General features: G+C 41.2%; 1 protein-coding gene across 1 annotated transcript in view; it reads left to right on the top strand.

Moving 5' to 3' along the window:
* Positions 1–1,438: 1,438 nt before the first annotated feature.
* Positions 1,439–20,629, top strand: part of slc7a5 (solute carrier family 7 member 5) — a 34,176-nt gene continuing 14,985 nt past the window's right edge. Inside the window, exons 1-2 of the mRNA XM_034685582.1 lie at positions 1,439–2,312; positions 10,280–10,405. Coding sequence (XP_034541473.1) covers positions 1,733–2,312; positions 10,280–10,405 — 706 coding nt within the window. The 5' untranslated portion in view covers positions 1,439–1,732. The remainder of the gene's footprint in view (positions 2,313–10,279; positions 10,406–20,629) is intronic.

Raw genomic sequence — 20,629 nt, forward strand, 5'->3', positions numbered from 1 at the left:
AAGGAATATAAAAATAAAAATAATGTAGAATTATGTATCTATTGTTATAGGAACTTCAAGTGTACATAATTATTCTTAAAATTTAACTGGTGCGGTGTAGGGGCCTCTAAAGGCAGAACACATGAGAATAAAAACACACACATGAACAGAAAAGCTAAAAAACATGCAAAATAAACATACAAAATACATAGTATAATGTAAAAATATTTATTTTAATACGTTTTTTTTTACATGAACAGAAAGGCTAAAAACTGCAATATAATAAGAACAATAATAATATTAATAATGATTGTAGTAATAATAATAATATAGAAAGCTAAAAAAAATGCAATATAAAAAATCAAAAAAGCATTATATATAAATATATATTTCTATGTATTTTTTCATGAACAGAATACCTAAAAAATACAGCAATACTGCATTACATAATATAAATATCAATACATAAGTATCTTTTTACATTTGCAGAAAGGCATAAAAACTGCAATATAATCATAATAATAATTGTAATAAAAATATAATATATATATATTTTGTATTATGTATTTTTTAATTAACAAAAAAGCTAAAAAAAAAACTGCAATACTGCAATACATAATATAAATATCAATAGATATTTTTTAATTTGGATTGTTTTTACATTTACAGAAAGGCAAAAAAAAACCCTGCAATATAACGATAACAATATGTGTGTGTGTGTGTGTGTGTGTGTGTGTGTGTGTGTGTGTGTGTTTTTAAATGAACAGAAAGCTTAAAGAAATGCAGTAAAAAAGAAATTAAAAAATTATATATAAATACTTTTTTGGTATTTTTTCATAAAAAGAAAAGATTAAAAATACTGCAATATAAAAATAAAAAATAACTAAATATTTATAAAAGTACATAATATGAATTTATGTATATAAAAATATAAAAAAACACTAACCACAGAACTAGGTAAAGAATGCTGTAAATCTGGTATGAGCAGGTTTTTCAGCTTCTTGTAAATTGCTCGGTCAGTAATGGTTGTAATAAAATCCCCTGATGTGATGAAGTCCTGGTTTTTCTCTGAGAGAGGAGCATGTTACTGTTACTGGGTCTTAGTAGAGTCCAGTAAGTGGACCCTGTAATCTAGAACCCCTTATTAACATGTAAACTCTTGACTGCTAAAAACAGGCTCAGCTACACCTCAAGATGTCTGAGATTCCCAGGAAGCATTTACTGCCATAACACTATTTATAGTCTCCTATGAGATCCAACACCAGAAACCGGACCAGCTGGTTTGACGGCTTGGGTGGAAATCTGGACGGACTCCATACCGTAGTGCTGGTTGGGTCCTCGTACTACTACCCAGAGACTGGAGTCCATCATGTGGTTCCTCAGACACAGATCTGAATGGAGGTTAAAACTATGAAGTTTAGAGGTGTAGTACCGATACTCGCCGCTAGATGGAGAACCCAGACTGCAGGGATAGGCTGCCGGCCTGGGGAGCCGCCGATCCTGACTATGAGCAGGGGCTGGCCTTGACGGAGGAGGGCCGTCCAGCTTAGGTCTGGTTATTGTGAACATCCATACAGAGGAGCTCGGAAGACCACGCCGCACTGACACACCAAGACACAACGCGGACTCCTCGTGGCTGATCCCGGCCGGCATCAGACCACAGACCTATTGGACCGGCAGAAACAGGGACCGCAGACAGAGGGTGAGCCCTGAGTCCCGGACTGAGGGTGTAGAGAGAGGAAACTGAACCACAATGTCAGGGCTAAAGAAGAGGAACTCCAACTCCTCTGCTGAGAGGGAGGAAGAGGACCGGCAGGCTACAGAGAGGATGCTCGGCGGAGAGAAGGGGGACGCAGACCGGGGCGGAGGACCAGGAAGCGACGACAAGACCCAGAGCACCGGAGGAGAGGGGGGCGAGAAAGGGGTCGCCCTAAAGAGGACCATTACCCTCTTTAATGGCGTGGCGATCATCGTAGGCACCATCATAGGATCCGGGATCTTCGTCACCCCGACCGGCGTGGTGAAGGAGGCCGGCTCCGTGGGGCTGTCCCTGGTGGTGTGGACTGTGTGCGGGGTGTTCTCCACCGTGGGGGCTCTGTGCTACGCCGAGCTTGGGACCACCATCTCTAAATCCGGGGGGGACTATGCCTACATCCTGGAGGTGTACGGGTCTCTGCTAGCCTTCCTCAAACTCTGGATTGAGCTCCTCATCATCAGACCGTCCTCGCAGTACATCGTCGCCTACGTGTTCGCCACCTACCTCCTGAAGCCCCTGTTCCCGGTCTGCCCGGTGCCGGAGAGCGGGGCCAAGGTCGTGGCCTGCCTCTGCATCCGTGAGTACCCTAGCTGAGCCGATCCGGGTCCCCCTAACCCTGGATGATGTAGACTTATTCATATTATGGTCTTCTTTAAATCCAGACTGGTGTATGTTTGGAGTCAGTGAAACACACCTGTGAGGCTGGAGGGGAACAATAGACCTCACACACACACACACACACACACACACACACACACACACACACACATACACACACACACACACACACACACACACACACACACACACAAACGAAGTTTGCACGAGCCTCTGCATATATTGTCGAGCACGTGTGATGTGAGGTTATAAAGCGCGCGCAGCCTCAAACGTCGTGGTGTAAAATGCAGCGTTATTACATCAGCTGAGGGAGGGTGCCACCGTTAAACATCTGATGCTGCTATATGTTACACACCCTCATTACACTTCCTCACAGTCAGAACCATCAGATGATTGTATTTATATTTATTTAATATTGTTTTCTTAGTATTTTATTTATGTGATAGTTTGACTTTTAAATAGAGAAATAAAAACATCAGGTGGACAGGCCTTAAAGCTCTTAATATGTTTTCTGAAAAAAGAAAATTAAAGGTATTCAAATGCAGAAAAAATAATCTAAATTACTCATTTACCTTAAAGCATAATAATCTTCATATGTAAGTATGTAAGCCTAATGTAAACTATTATTTACTATCAATATTTGTTTTATTGATAAAGCTTCAGTCACATGAGACCATATAGAAGGATCCTAAATGATAATAGTCAATTTTTGCTAGCTTGTGTGATTGTTTGAACCATAATTTAATATTTAACATACATATTTCAACCCTTAAATCAGGGGTTCCCAAAGTGTGGGTCAGGACCCCCTGGAGGGTCACCACACACCAGTGAGGGGTCGTAATATGTCTTCTGGAATTATTTTTTTGTGAAGTAATCTAAAAATTGCATATTTGACCCATTACTGAAAAAAAAAGAGTGACAAAATAGTTTACATTTGAAGTAAGACCTTGAAAACACAAAATGTCATGAGTTTTCTGCCTTTTTTTGTTGCCAGATGACTCCTAAGGTTAGGGTTAGGGACAGTGAACAGTTGATTAACAAAAGCATCTTCAAAAGACACATGCTCATATAGGTAGGGTCATTTTCTGACCAGCTAAAAGAAGCCACATTAAATCACTTTGAGGGACAGTGGGAGTCGAGAGTCTTTGGCACCGGTATTTTGGGAGTCGCGGGATGAAAAGTTTGGGAACCCCTGATCTAAAGCATAATAATCTTCATATGTAAGTATTTAAACCTAATTTAAACTATTATTTCTTATAAATATTGGTTTTATTGTTCACGCTTCTGTCACCTGAGACCATATAAAAGGATCCTAAATTATAATATTCAATCTTTGCTAGCTTGTGTGATTGTTTAAACCATAATTTAATATTTAACATAAATATTTCAATCAATCAATCAATCTTTATTTTTATAGCGCCAAATCACAACAAACGTTATCTCAAGACTCTTTTACAAACAGAGCAGGTCTAGACCACTCTATGTCAAATTATGAACAGAGACCCAACACCAAGACAGGATAAGACTCAGTCTGACCCCACCTTAATCCATCATGAGCATTGCACCTCACAGTATTTAGCTAGTTACAGCAGAGAGGACAAACTTCCTTTAACAGGCAGAAACCTCGAGCAGGACCAGACTCATGTTAGACAGACATCTGCCTCGACCGAGTTGGGTCTGGAAAGAGGGATAGAGGAGAATAAGAGAGAGAGGGAGCGGTGATAGTGATGAGACGATTTCGGAACGTCCACAGCAGGAGGACGTCTACGGCAGCTCAGAGGAACCTACGAGACAAGGGAGCTCAGGGACTCCAGAAAGGTCTATGGTTAGTAACTTTAATGGGACAGGGAGAGTTAAAGTAAAGGCTGATTTATACTTCTGCGTCTCCCCTACGCAGCAGGGGCTGACGCGGACATGAGCCCCACATACTTCTGCGTCGGTGTGTCCGTGTCGCGCAGCAATTCTCCGCCGAAACGCCTGAGGGCAGTGTGGTCTCTCTGATAGCCGGTCGCCTGCTTCCGGTCCCACTACGATCTCTGTTTCCTTTTCCACAGAGATTCAGAGCGTGTTCTGTTAATCTACAGCTGATACATTTTGCTGTTTATCATACAGACATGATTACATGAAGAACAGAGAGGAGGAGATGAAATACACGGACGATGTGCGGCCGATGTCCGGGATCCCGGAAGTGTTGTAAATGCGGGAAAGACAAAGCCGCCGAGCGGACCAATCACAGAGCTTGCGGTCCGCGTCGGCTTTACGGGGAGTTACATTTTTGAGGAGGTGCACGTCAGCTATGTGCGTAGGCCACGGCGTAGGTACGGGAGCTACGCGGACCCCCGGCTTAGGGTACGCCGTTGATTCAACGCAGCAGTATAAATCAGCCTCAAGTGATGAGGGGGTTGGGGGGAAGGGGGTGAGATGGATCCCAGTGTGTCAGTCTAAGCCTATAGCAGCATAACTAAGAGCTGGTCCAAACCTGATCTAGCTCTAACTATAAGCTTTATCAAAAAGGAAAGTTTGAAGCCTACTCTTAAAAGTAGAGAGGGTGTCTGCCTCCCAGACCCTGACTGGTAGATACCCTTAATGCTTAAATGCTTTACTATTAGACTGTATTTCACACACGCAGTCTGTCTCCTTCCTGGTTTCAATGAAGTCTAGATTACATCAGGATTATTTGAACACGCTGGCCTCAGTCTCTGGTCTGAGATGTTCTCTTTGACCCCCACTTAAAACAAATCCCCCCCTCTCCCGTACACAATCCTATTTAATCAGAGTACTATACGTCGCCTGGTTAACGTGTTTGTGTGTCTGTGTGTCGTGAAGTGTTAGCAGCTAGTAACCCTCGTATCTAATCTTCAGATGGATTGGAGGCTAAATCCTCACTGAGACCACATGACAGAGCCATGAGCTGAGAGGCTTGCCTGTGTGACTCTGCCTGTATGTGAGAGTGTGTCACATAAGGATTGTGTGTGACGGTGCTGGGGTTGGTCAGGGTTACTGTGGGGCTGTGTGCCAAATTCAAACACACCCTCCTAAACGCACCTATCACTTCAAAGGAGCCTATTTTAGTTTGAGTTATTGAAGATCCTTTCTCTGGACTTTGTAGAATCCGGACTGTGTTTATATATACATACACACACACACACACACACACACACATGCATGTCCAGGTATGAGCGACCCATGTCTTCACATTCCAGGTTAAGACTTTATGCGAGCCTCTCTGCGTGTCTGAATGTACGCGCAGCCTTTCACTGTACCCAGACCCCCTCTCTTTGTCCCGCTCTCTTAAACACAGACCTCATTGTGCTCCGTCTCGTCCCTCTGTTGTGGCCCTGACCTGATTTAGGAGCTTTGAAAAGAACCTGCTGCCTTAGTTAATCACTTTTAATGGCATTCAGGGTGAGAAGCCATTTCAACCACCCAGGAATGTGTGTGTGTGTGTGTGTGTGTGTGTGCAGCAGGGATGTCACCATCATGGTGCATGTCTTTAGAATAAAGAGGAGGAGTGAGTTTATTCCCCTTAAGAATTTGTTCACCATCTCCTTCATTGTTAGTAGAGTAGAGTATAACTTTATTATCCCTGAGGGCCAATTCACTCTGCAGACAGTAGCCACACAAAACAAAACAATACACCACACAGGATCCACACAGGATCCACACATTGATCACAGGGGTTACATATTATTCAAGAAACCAACAGCCAACAGAATAAAGGACAGTTTATATCTGTTAATGCTGCACCTGAAGACTGAACCTTCTCCCAGACGGCAGCAACAGAAACTCCTCATGTAAAGGGTGCTGGGGGTCAATAACTCTGGCCTTCGCCTTGGAGATGGCTCTCACTTTATAGATGTGCTGAAGGTCATTAAAATAGGGAACCAGTGATCTTGCAGCACTGCCTGAGGATTTTTAATAGTAATAATAAATTTATTTGTAGAGAACTTTTCAAAAACCAAGTTACCAAGTGCTTCACATGGGCAGCAAAATCAAATAGGCTGTTCATAAAATCACACAAGTCAAGATGAAGAAATAAAACATATTTTAAAAGACATACAATTCCCCTAAAAGAACTCTAAAGGAATACAAGTATTTTTTAAGACGGCTCAAATAAAAGAAGGTTCAAATAAAATAAAACAGAATTCAGATAAAATCCGTGAAGGCTCTGCACTAAAAGTATGTTTTAAGAAGAGATTTAAAAGAGCTCACTGACTCAGCAGACCAGGGGCCTCATGTACAAAGGGTGCGTACGCACAAAAACGTGGCGTACGCTCTTTTCACGGCAAAGTTCAGATGTATCAAGAGTGAAATGACCGTGGAAATGTGCGTCGGCTCACGCCAACTTCATGGCTGGCGTACACACATTTCTACTGCTGTTGATCCTTGCACACGGATTCATATATCTGGATAATTTTGTGCATACAGCGTTTTCTGGATTTGAGCATAAGCCATGTTTCAGTAGGAAATCCATGCAAGCCCCTGATTCCCTCAGGCAGATTGTTCCAGAGTGTTGGACCCATCACTGCGAACACCCTGTCCCCTTTCATTTTAATTTTTAGGGCCCGAGGACCGATGGTGGCGAAGGCCCTATTGTAACACTAAGGATTGTTCTTTCTTCCGCCACTTAAAACGCATTTTCGGACCCCTGAACGTGAATGAAAGCGCGGATATTTTTGCACACTCATCGGGTCTGGTGAAAATTGCAAGTTATTATAGGTCTCGCAAAAAAAATCTCAGTAGGGCCCCCTAGAGGTAAAAAAACCACCCTACGCATAGAGTTTTTTTGAGCTACATGCATGAAAAGTTCTACGCATATTCATGGCATCAGGACGCACAATAAAGTCTCTTGCACCCATATCCGAAACTCAACAGGAGGAGCGCCACCCAGCCTTGAACATGAAAAATGGGCCCAAAATGAGTCCAAGCAAGGGTGCATACTTTTGCTAATTTCTCCTAGAGCTTTTCTCCGGTTCAGTCCAAAACGAGGCACATTCTATAGTAAACCCATTGACGATTAATACAAAGTAAAGGCATTCCGTTCAGATGAAAGATGTGGGCGTGGCAGACTTTGGGGCGGGGCATCAAAAAAAAAACGTCTGAAAATTGATTTTTGTGACTTTAAAATGCACGTAATTTCACCTCATCCAACACACTCATCAGTCCTGGGGAAAATTGCGACATTTTATGGGTTGGCAAAAAAAGTCAAAAAATGTGCTCACTAGCGCCCCCCTACAGTTTTCAAAAACCCCTCCCCATAGGGGTTATTTTGAGTTACATGCTTGAAAAATTTTACACATTTTCATGGCATCAGGACGCACAAAAAAGCCTCTTGCACCCATATCCCAAACTCATCAGGAAGAGCGCCACCTAGCGTTGAACATGAAAAATGGCGTCAAAATAATGGTGCATACTTTCGCTATTAACTTCTAGAGCTTTTCTCCGATTCAGTCCAAACCAAGGTCAACCTATAGGAGACACCTTGACGAGAAAAAATGATCAGAACAAATTTTGATCAGACAAAAATTGTGGGCGTGGCAAGCGTTGAGGCGGGTCATCAAACGCACATACAGCTTTGAATGTGAAGAATGACGCCCAAATAAGGGTGCATATAAGAGCTCCTCCTAGAGTTTTTCTCTGATTCAGTCCAAACAAGGCACATTCTATAGCAGACATATTGACGATTAAATTATTGTTAAAGGAAAATTTGTGAGCGTGGCAGACTCTGAAGTTTGGAGGTTTTCTTTGCAATCTGCCAAAAACGTGGAACATTTGCGCCACCTAAGGCAGTATATACTCTCAGATCTTGCTTTGACATCATTTGGTGGCAAATATCAGGCGGCGGTTTACATGTGGCGGCGGCTGCGGGTGTGTGGGAGGGCCCGTTCATCGCCGCTTGCGGCTTTAATTGTAATTGTAATGCACAGTAAACCTCTGCCCGAGGATCTCAATGCACGCGTGGGCTCGTAGGGTGTTAAAAGATCTGCTATATAGCTCAGAGTAAGTCCATGTAGAGCTTTAAAAGTAATCAGCAAAATCTTAAAATCCATTCTAAAACATACAGGGAGCCAGTGCAAGGAAGCTAAAACCAGAGAGCTATGGTCGTGTTTTCTGGTTCTGGTTAAAACCCTGACAGCTGAGTTCTGTTCAGTCTGGAGACGATGGAGGGATTTGTTGTGCAGGCTGCTAAACAGACTGTTACAATAGTCCAGGCGTGATGAGATAAAAGCATTTAAAATCATCTCTGTGTCTTCAAAAGTTCAAACGGACCGAGTTTTAGAAATAGAGAAGCTTATTCTTGTTTTTAAGACTGATGTTTTTAAACCAAGAGATCATAGACAAAGTTAAAACAGACTCATTAAAAGCAGAATAAAACATTTTCATGAGAGTCAGATCCACGTAAAACTTTGCAACTTTCTTAAAGCTAGGGTTGGTAGTCACAGAAAACTAGCATGAATTTGAATGTAGCATTTCCTCAGGACTCAGTCTGGTTTCATCATTTGGCTCCTGATGGCAGGGATTGGTTGGTGTTTTCCCAGGTTTACTCCAGCTGTAGATAGCAGCTTTTTTTCACTCTTTTTTAAGAACACATTATGTATTGATTACCATCGGGACATAAAGATCATTTTAACCAGTGTAACAAAAAGTGGATCTAAATCTGACTACCAACCCCAGCTTTAATGAAGAACAACCACTGGTTTGTCTTTTTACAAATGAGATTAGTGTTCAAATCAAAATTTAGCTTAGCATCAAGAACAGTTCTGAAATATTTATATAGAAGAAGAAGAAGAAGAAGAAGAAGAAGAAGAAGAAGGGAGGGGCCTACTCCTCCAGAAATCAATGAACAGCTCCTTGGTTTTGGCCACATTCATTTGGAGGAAGGATCGGTCACACCAGTACACATATTATGTTTTATGCTAGCTTTAGGGCACGCCTCTAGAAGCACATGCACACATCCACAAAGATACACAATTTATTCCAGAAGCCTTAAGGGAGGGGGGTCACGGAGACTTTGTTAAAGTATTTCAACCTCACAGACGGCTGCAAGAACTTCTTTTTGTGAAGCTAATCATATAGAGCTACCCCTGAAGATCCATAACTATGGGTGTGCGCCCAAATAAATACAAGAGTGTGTTCTGTGTTCTCCTTACTGTGTTAATGGAAAGTCAAATGTGTGTTCAGGTTAGAGGAAGGGGTTTGATGTTAATCCAGCAGCTCTACCAGCTAAACAGCTTCTTTGCAGACCCTGACTCCAAAATTCCTCACAGCACCCATCAGGGCAGGACTCAGCTTCACATGTTTGACAGTCGGAGGTGAGGGAGGTGCCTCGTCTGTATTTACGTACAGAAACCATAGACTGTATAAATAATGGACGTAGTATCCGTGACATCACCAATCTGTTTCTGAAGAGCTGTTTTGAGGCCAATCGTCGGCGGGAGCCATATTGCTGCTGTTGAGCGATTGTGACGTAAAGAGGCGGGCTTTGAGCCTCCTAGCCAACAGCTACAGTGTTCCCGCCTGTCAATCAAGTCAGCTGTGCCTCTCATTGGAAGACTCGTAATCGCAATACCTTTGAAATTACCTCGTTATGAATAAATTCCCCCCTCACAGTGTGTGCCGATCGAGACATGAGCTATCCAGACTACACTTGAATTTTGAACCAGGCTGTAAACATGTTTATTTCTGCTGTAAAGATCAGCTTTTTGAATTGGTGTGTATGTGGTTTCTGGTGTTTCTGCAGACAGACTCAAGTGGACGCTCAATGAATTGCAGTTTATAACACTTCCGCATGGGCTTCATATTTTGAGACCGGAGGTTGCCGCTTGACAGAAACACGGTGAGGCTCATCAGAGCTGCTGAATGGGGAGGCTGGTAATCTCATCTCTCTCTCTCTCTCTCTCTCTCTCTCTCTCTCCTCCTTCACAGTCTTGTTGACCTTCATTAACTGCTACAGCGTGAAGGCAGCCACCAGAGTACAGGACTTCTTCGCAGCAGCCAAGCTCCTGGCCCTGGGACTCATCATCATCATCGGCTTCATCAAAATTGGCCAAGGTACGTAAATCAAGCACTTAACGTCTCTGCTAATGCTGCTACTTAGCCCCATCCAAGGGTCATGAACATTTGACCTGACCCCTCACCTCAACACGGCAGCTTTAAGACCATGACCAACATCAGCAGTGAAATACAATGAGCTCATAAAAAAAGAGATCCAGACACTTTAAAGGGAGGAGAGTCATATCTAGATGACAGATTATCATTCTTCATATGTTCGTTTTTTAATCAACAATGAACTATTGGGGCGCTGGTGGCCTAGGGGTCCAGGCGCCCCACATACTCTCTACTCCCAACATTTCCTCTCTTCAGCTGTCCTATCAAATAAAGGCAAGAAGCCCCAAAATATAAAAAATGAATAAATAAATAAAAAAAGAAACGATTAACTAGAAGTATATATAAACTTTAATAAAATTAATAAATAATATGTCGAAATAACTGGTATTGATTTTTACTTGATATTTACATGGTTTGGTTATGTTACTGTATTATATATATTATTTATTGATTAGACTTACTATCATAGGACCTAAATATGATTGAATTTATTTAGAACATTTTAATTCTTCACATTCAAATAATATTTTCATGATTAAGTCTTTGGATTGCACATTCAAATCTTGACACACTTCTTTGAGAATGTAAGCTGGTGAGACAAACTCAAACTTAAGAGAGGATGTTAGAAAACACAAGCTCACACGATGGAGGGTCGATCCACCAGATAAATGATGTTTTTTGTTTTTGCACATGTAAGTTAAAGGTAGGGAGAAAAATGTAGTTAGATGTTTTTGGGTTTGTGTTTCTGAAAAATACGTCATGCTACATTTAAAAAAATTATATAATCATGATGTGGTTGTATTTTAGTTGTTTATTTATAAGTGCTGTGTTTATAATAATAATAATAATAATAATAATAATAATAATAATAATAACTTTATTTATATAGCACATTTAAAAACAAATGTTTACAAATTGCTCTGACAAAAGAAGCATGATTCAGTCCCTCCAGGATTTCGCGGGATTTTTTTGTGATTGTTGCGGCCCAAAATGCCTGAATTTGCGACAGCTTTTTGTAAAAATTGCGGTAAAAGTTGCGATTTATTTATTTATTTTTTCCCCAATAACATCTCAGGGGCAAGTAAATACGCTAAATTACAGATGTTTTTAGAAAACATTCTTGATGTGACCACTGTGACTGTATTTTGATTCACTTGATTCACAGAAAAACGCCATGAAAGGTCTGTATTGCACATTGCACCTCGCAGCGACAGTGGCACAGTCAGTCAGTTCAAGGCACTCTGAAATTAATCTGCATCTTTGATGACGAGGAGTTGATCAAAACTTACTAAAGTTGTCTGATGTTTCACCAAACTGGATTAAATCAAGTTGTAGACGAGGAGCTTTTTACGGTAATAGCGGCAAAAACGTCAACTATTAAACAGACGTCCCCCGGTTGTGTCTTTGTCACTAACGCACACCGGGGGTAAAAATAATCAATGAAGATGAGACAGATGCATAGAGGTGAGGAGAGCTGGTTCATGAAGTACACCTGCTGCAGGTAGGTGACCAAGCTAACACTGAGCCCTTCAGATAATAACTCTAGTATCTATAAATAGTAACGTTGTCATGGTCACTTGTCCTGCCTGCTGTCCCCTCTTTTCACCCGTTTTCCCTGCGTGTTTTGTTGTTGAAAAGAGCCGATCAAGTGAGGACTTACGTTTATGTTACAAGGAAGTCAGTTGATGATGGATCCAATGACGTACAGGGGCTGAGATTGAGGTAATTGGTCAAATTTGCGGGAAAGTTGCGCTGATTGTAAAAAATTGCAAGGCCGCGAAAAAATCGCGCTGATTGGTTGAATTTGCGTTGATACTTGCGATCGCGAAATCGCAACTTCCTGGAGGGACTGATGATTGGAATAACTAAGTGAACCTTTAGACAGACAGGGAGGAGGAATTTAAACAGTGCAGAACAGAATACAAGGTTCAAAAGAATAAAAGTAAATTAAACAGAATGAAGTGGTGAGAAAAAGACCAGTACATCATTGTTTAAGAAGTTTTTCAAAGATAAATAAATAAAAATGATTTAAAAAAATGGATAAGTAAATAAATAACATAAATAAATAAGAACTGATAAGTTAATTATATAAATAAATAAAAATAAATAGATAAAAATAGATAAGTAATATAAATAGATAAATAAAAATGGATGAGTGAAATGGATTAGTAAATAAAAGCATTAAAAGGACAATAAAAGAGGTTTTCAGAATAAGAGGACGACATCACATCGGGGAAATTAGAAAAAGTGAAAAGGATAAATTAGGAACATTTAAATAATAAATGAAAAAAACAAAACAAAAAACAATAAAATATCAAATAAAATAGAAAACTATTTATTAGTTGGATAAAAACTAAAACTAATAATAAAATAGAAGTAAAAACAGTCAGAAGGATGAAGTCACATAAGTCTGTAAAAATGGGTTTTAAGAAGAGATTTAAAAGTTGTCACTGACTCTGCGAGCCTTATCTCCTCAGGGAGGTCGTTCCAAAGTTGAGGGGCTCTGATGGAGAAAGCTTGACCCCCTCTGGATTCGAGCCTCGACTTTGGAACGACCAAAAATGCCCCACCTGAGGATCTAAGGCCGCGAGATGGCTCGTAATTTGTTATCATTTCTGCAATGTAGCTTGGGGCGAGACCCAGACGAGCTTTAAAAGTGGTCAGTGAAATCTTAAAATCTAAACGCAGAGGAAGCCTGAGGAGAGAGGAGAGGACAGGAGGGATGTGATGTCGTCTGTTCAAACTAGTTAGTATACATCTGTCCATCCATCCACCTCACTCTTCCTCTTTCTTTCTTTACATGTTAAACGTCATAAGATACTTTTGTTTGTGATCTGGCATTGTTTAAATAAAGTTGCCTGAGGATGAAGGAGTCAAGGAGTTCCTTGAGATCCAGTGAGCCTCGGTGGTGTAGACTAGTGTTCCCTCTGAACCCTGCTCACCCCAGACGGGTGCTGCCCTGCTCCTCTATATTTCAGCTAATCACAGCTTTGAAATCCCGGCCTTTTCTCAAAGTTAATCTCAACACAGCCTGTTGTCTTTGTTCTACACCAGACAACAGGCAACAGTTGCTGGTACTAAGCCTCCTGGAGTTGAGCTTAAGCCGCATTAAGGCCGCAGAATGTAGTAGAGGCTAGCAGAGGATGGAAGGAGAAGTCAGAGGAGTCAGACGGGGAAAAGAACAACGCGGTTTTCATTGAGAAATGTACACATGGCCTTAAGATGTCTGAGACACACAGTCTGTTAGCACGAGCAACAACTGGGGTTTCATTTACTACCACCCAGAAAGCTCTGCTGAGATCTGCACATTCAGGTGACAGGTAAACACAACATCGCAACAGTTGATGCAACACCTTCGACATCCTGAAACTTCTCATGTGGAGGAACAGTTCAGCCTCGACCCTGCAGAGAAAATGAATGAAGTGGAACATGCTTATCATGGCAGCATGTCAGTGTGTGTGTTTGCATGCTCTTCAAGAGAAAGATGATGATTGAGTTGTTGCTGATGCCTTGGTGTTGATATTGACTGCATGTCCGCACTGTGTCTGACTGCACTTGAAGCAGGATGCAGCTCTCACTCCTGATGTTTCCCTCCATCTAGATATTTGCTCGTGTTGTTCTTAACCCTGTAAAACCTGAACCATCAAATAATTGTCAGAAAATTCTAATTCTTTGTTTTTTTGACAAAAAAAGAAAAGAAAAAAATATAAATTTTCATATATGAGTTTTAATTTGTATCATATTTGATACATCAGGCAGTTCGGTGCAAATGTATTACTCAAAGTTTCTTCTTCTTTAAACAAACTAAAACATATAAAAACAACATTTTTAGCCTTTTAAAATTTGAGCTTCCTTCAAATTTTTCCCAAAGTAAGTTCAAATATAGAAACAATTTTTTCCATATTGCACAACAAAGTCAAACATATTCTGTATCTGCTACACAACAAAACACCCTGATGTATTGTATATTTCTTCTCTGAATTGTTTAGTTTTTAGTGGAAATCAATGAACAGAAGACAATTATTTACTAGGGAGCCATGGCAACATTCAACCAGTCATTAATCATCATGATACAGCAGGTCACATATATAAAAATACAATATACGTTATAAATATGTCAATGTCTTCTCTAAATATACCTCATTATGTCATTTAAACATGTTCTTAAATAATACAAAGACTGTATGTTGCTTTATGGAATAATGTATGAAATGTAATAAAATGATGATTGACAGATCTCTAAATAAATGACCTTATATACCTGTTGTATTAATGATACACACATATTCAACACGGTTTGACTATAAATGAAGTAATGAAATATTAATTAGTTTTACATCAATCCAGTAACTATTCCTCTTGAAGTTTCAGGAACAATTTGAAAGTTTTTATCCATCCAAACTTTTTCAAACTTGGTAAAAATATCCCTGAAAAACCTGGAGTGGGTCTCTGATCCACATTTTGGATGTCTCAAGTGACGTCCTTCTGGTGCATGAATGACTCACACCTGGTGGATTATCCGTGCACTGCATGTCTCTGATTGTATACATCAGGTTTTTACTTAAAGAATATATCACACTGATGATGTAGAAGTCTCAGAAACTGATGGATCAAATATGATACGCTTAGAGTTATATAAAAAGAGCGTACTCTGGAATAACTCTTCAACATCTACTGTGACATTTTTTTCCTTTAAGTTATATTTTGGGGCGTTTTTGCCTTTTATTACTTATAGGACAGTTAAAGAGAGACAGGAAATGTGGGGAGTAGAGAGTGGGGGAGGACATGCAGCAAATGATCGAGCCCTGGAGTTGAACCCGCGGCCGCTGTGTCAAGGAATGTAGCCTCTGTACATGGGTCGCACGCTTAGACCCTGGCTAGGCCAACGGCGCCTCAACTCTGACATTTAACTTCAAATTTACAGCCATGTTGTGCCACTTTTCTTTCATCTCCACTTAAAGTCCCTCACATGACCTTTAAACACTTCTTCTCTCTTCTTTTCATCTCTTTGCCTCTCTCCTCTGCTACCAAAACCTAAACCACACGACTATATTAACGCCTTAAACTGAATTTGTCTTACATTAACTCTAGAAAAGTTCAAAACAAGTCTTGAGTCTGGCATGTCCACAGCAGCAGAGATCCAGAGGAACCTACGAGACAAGGGAGCTCAGGGACTCCAGAAAGGTCTATGGTTAGGAACTGTAATAGGACAGGAAGAGTTAAAGTAAGAGACAGGCAGAGAGAGGGGAGAGAGAGGGAAAGACAGGATCCCAGTGTGTCAGTTCAAGGACAAACTTCCTTTAACAGGCAGAAACCTCCAGCAGGACCAGACTCATGTTAGACACACATCTGCTGAGACCGTGTTGGAGAGAGGGATAGAAGGAGATGAAGAGAGAGAGATGATAGTGGTGAGACAGATAGTAGTAGTTGTAGCAGCTGGAGTCTGGACCGTCCACAGCAGCAGAAATCCAGAGGAACCTACGAGACAAGGGAGCTCAGGGACTCCAGAAAAGTCTATGGTTAGTAACTTTAATAGGACAGGAAGAGAGAGGAGAGAGAAGGAAAGACAGGATCCCAGTGTGTCAGTCTAAGAATATAACAGCATAACCAAGAGCTGGTCCAAGCCTGATCCAGCTCTAACTATAAGCTTTATCAAAAAGGAAAGTTTGAAGCCTACTCTTAAAAGTAGAGAGGGTGTCTGCCTCCCGGACCCTGACTAGTAGAAGATTCCAAAGGAGAGGGGCCTGATAACTGAATGTTCTACCTCCCATACTACTTTTAGAGACTTTAGGAGGTTTCTGCCTGCTGGTCGTACAGCAGGCAGAAACCTCCAGCAGGTACACACTCATGTTAGACACACATCTGCTGAGACCGTGTTGGAGAGAGGGATAGAGGGGGATGAAGAGAGAGAGAGATGATAGTAGTGAGATGGATAGTAGTAGTAAATGTGCATTCCGTTAACTGATCAGTTGATGAATTGTTTTAATGATAGACGAGCAGTGAACCAACAGGACGTGAGTTTGTTGCAGCCCTGATCACAGAGCAGAAACAGTGTTGTAGAGATGCAGGTAGAAGCTGATGATAGTTTAAAGTGAGAAGGGTTTAAACCTGACTGACTCTCAGACCGACTGACAGCTGAGTGTGGAAGAGGAAGTGAACAACATGACTTCAGATTCATATCTAAACGTTTTGAGTGATGGTATGATAACACTGCGTTACACAACGTGAAAGGATCACTCATATGAATGCATGTTAGCTTGCTGTGACTCCACATTCAAACAACTCTTCATAGTAACGGCCAAATTCCACCAGATCTGTGTCCGGTCCGTGTCTGATCCGTCACAGCACCAGATCTGATAGGTTTCTATTCTAGTCAATGTGTTAACTTCCACTGGATCCGCTCTGTTGCGTTCCGGATGCGTCTCTGATCCAGCAGGTCGGAGTCCTCCGGATCAGATACACAAGACTTCTATTGTTGCCGGATGCCGGAGCACGACGCATCAATCTCAACAGAGCAGATGGAGCGGGACAGGAAGTCAGGTTTCACCAAAACAAAAATGAAAACATCCGGTTGATTTTCAGAATAAAACACTCTGTGTTATCACCAGATCGTATTTCACTTTACTACAACAACAAACCAAAGTCATGATGAGCGGAGCCAGGCCTGGAGTCAACAGGTCAGAGGTTTTCAGAGGACCAGAAAGACAACATGGATGAGGAGAGGAGGAGGAGAATCCTTGATTCAGTGACAGGAAAACCTTGTGCTGCGTTCCTAAAACACAACCGGTGGGTGTTGAGGGAAATGGAGCCAGACCGCAGTGGATCAGAGACGGACTGGACACTGATCTGGTGGAAGTCCTGTGTAAAGCTACTGGTGAGGCTGGAATCATTTTCAGACCTTTTGTCAAAATGCTGTCGTCACCTCGTGGTAATGGAAGAAACAGACAGTGCTGCCCTGAAAATCCTTCTGACATGAGGATTTTAAAATGGTTGCTTCTTCTATTGAAAGTAATCCTTTACCTCAGGATCAGGTATCTCAGCTGTTCACATACAAGAACAGGGCTGCAGAAATCAACGTCCCCTGATTGTGTTTTTCTGTCAGAATCTGCCACATGTTCTTCTTCCTCTCTCACTCCTCCAACACCATCATGAGCGCAGTGTTTACATCACACACCACCTTCTGTTTTATAGAGTATCTGTTGTAATCCACAGTGTGTGTGCCTTTTAACTTCTCCAGTCATTTCTCAGTTTCTTTTTGTCTAGTTTAAAAGAACCAACATCAAATCAACTACACTTCTTTCTTTTTTTGAGTCACATTTTGGGGTTTCTGCCTTCTGTGCATGGGACAGCTGAAGAGAATATCTGGTCTTTATTTGAACTTGCATGAAAAGTAAATAAAAGATAATACCTTAAAAGAAAGATGATCAATTAATAACAGGCGACAGTTTAAAAGTGATGTTAAAAGAGGAGCAATCAGAGGTTCAAACGTGAACAACTAAGGATTTAAAATGACTCAAAGAAAGCAGAGCTTTCATTTTTAAAGAGCTTTGATGGGGCAAAAAGCCCAACGCAGATCTTCCATGCACAGAATGAACTCAGGGAACATGGAGCCAATCATTAGACCTGGTGTGGTGTGCTCCAGAGGACCAGACCAGCATGGAGGATATATAAGAGGGTAGTGCTTCATAACTAAACAGATCAGAGTGTAAATCAAACCTTTCAGCTACAGAGGACCACCCTACCTGTCTGTACAGGATGCGGTGATGTGTGTTGTAGAGATCACAGGTTATAAATCGATTGGCTGAATGAAAAACTGCATCAAGTGCTTTTAAGATTGAGGTCGAAGCATGCCTGTAAAAAGTGTCTCCGTAGTCTAGTACTGATAAAAGAGTTCCCTGAAGAGAGGAGGTGAATGTGGGGAGTGGTGGGTCAGGAAAGACGGCGGAAAATACAGTTGAGGACGGGAGATGAACCAGGAACCACTGGGACCTGGGCCTGTATGCATGTCCAGCCATTAGGGATGAAAACGGGACGTTTGTACTAATGGTGAAAAAGAAAAGGATTAGCGGTCTGCATGATCCAGGTTAACACATTACATTAAATGGACGTAGACCCCACCATTACAGGTGCTAACGGCAGGATTACCTCACCTGTTAGGCTGTTTAAAGGATGGAGGACATCGTGCTTATGTGTTACAGTTTAAGACCAAATATGAGAAGACAACGGATATTTAGCAATCGAAAGAATCCTTTGGAAAAGTATGACTATGTTGAAATATACAGCAAATTTAGATTTAGGAGACGCCACATAATTCTTAGGTAACCTACCAGCAACACCGTGAAGTGAATCCTTCCCAAACAACTCCGTTAACAAGTCCTCATCCTTCAATGGGGGGTCAGGTGGTCCTCCACCTGGACCACGTTGGTGACGGTGCTTGTTGCTCAAAGCCTCTTTCATGTTGCTTATTTTATTTTGTAGGTCTTCTACTGAGCGCGCTCAGAAACACCACACGCATTTACCCTGTTCAAGATCTGAAGCCAAACTTTCCCTTTCTCCTTGTTTGTTCTCTTTGAGGATTGACTTGCTGATAACAGCTGTTTGTTCATTCTAGATTCTTCTAATCAAATGTTCATTTCTTCTTCTGCTGACAGCTTGTTTCTTCTTGATCTTCTCTCAGTCACAGCGGCACTGCTCACCATGTTTATTGTTGTTTATGCATAGTAGGCATGCTCAGTTTGAATTTGTTGGATCAGGGTTTTCCAGGAGGTTCCCTGGACATATGATGTTTAGCACCAGCCTCGCTTTCATGGCGCAATTAGTTAATTGGTCAATTATTTTCAGCCGTGCATGCAGCTAACGCTACGGCCAAATGGGCCGTTCCATAACGGTATGTTAAGACTAATGGTCCCGTTTGTGTGATGGCTGGACATGCATACGGTCCCTGGACTATAACCTCTGTATTAGGGGTGCATGTTTAAACCGCTAAGCTAATAGCACCCAAACTAGACTTCTTTCTGCAGTTTGATGTGATTACAGTCAGTCTGCTGTGCTTAAAGAGGTTTCATAATAATTTGTAGTTTTAGCTTCAAGGCTGTAAGTGATTGTTCTGGATGTCAGAGGTTACGATGAGACTCCTCTGACATATTTGATGGCATTTGTTTAATTTGTTCACTCTTTTAATTAGAACTCATGTCCACAAGAACCTGTATGAGGACCAAAAGTATGACACGATAACTTCCTTTGTGTCTAAAACCTGACGTTACTAATTTTACAAATGTAAACTTTATTAGTTCTTAAAAAGTCTTTTGTTGATTCACCGCAGCTCTTCATCTTTAAATAAGGAGCATAATTCAGTGTTCTCTTCAGTAGAAGCAGAGTAACAGTAACAGTAAAGTGTTTCCTTCCTGTTTTTGGTTCCTTAATCCTCAGAGATGAAACTCAAACCTGTAATCACTGTTTTTTGGTGTAGCTGCAGCGTGGCGAGTAATGCTTCTTGTGTGTGTGTGATCCTTTAGTTAGTGCTGTTCTGAAAGTTGGATTATGTCCTACACGGTATTTAATCTCAGAGCTTTTTTTTCATCTTTGACCACAATATTTTGTGTCCTTAAGTATCTGTTTAGAAGAGATACCTCAGCTTATCTAGATTTGCACAGGGACTGGGTCTTTGTTGTCTTTGCGGCACCTCCACCTGGTTCAGGTCTTTTTTAGAGTTTACATTTATCGTACATCCAGCCGTTTAAGAAAAATGAGAAAAGAGAAGGAAGATTATTCTGCAGTTTTTCTAATATTAAAGAATACAAAATCAAGAGTTTTATCTCTGACTCTTGATGCTTTTGGTCACAACTGTTTGAAATCTTTATTTCTATATCACCAAATCCCAACAAATGTTCTCCTCAGACTCTTTCCAAACAGAGCAGGTCTAGACCGTACTCTATGTTCTATTATTAACAAAGACCCAACATCAAGACAGGATCAGATCCAGTCCCATCTTACAGACAGGACTCAGTCTGATCTCATCTTAATCCACCATGAGCAGAGCACTTTGCAGCATTTAGCAAGTTACAGTGGCAAGAACAAACTTCCTTTAACAGGCAGAAACCTCCAGCAGGACCAGACTCATGTTAGACACACATCTGCTGAGACCGTGTTGGAGAGAGGGATAGAGGG

Source organism: Notolabrus celidotus, chromosome 6 (assembly GCF_009762535.1).
Source record: "Notolabrus celidotus isolate fNotCel1 chromosome 6, fNotCel1.pri, whole genome shotgun sequence".
Classification (NCBI taxonomy): Eukaryota; Metazoa; Chordata; class Actinopteri; order Labriformes; family Labridae; genus Notolabrus; species Notolabrus celidotus.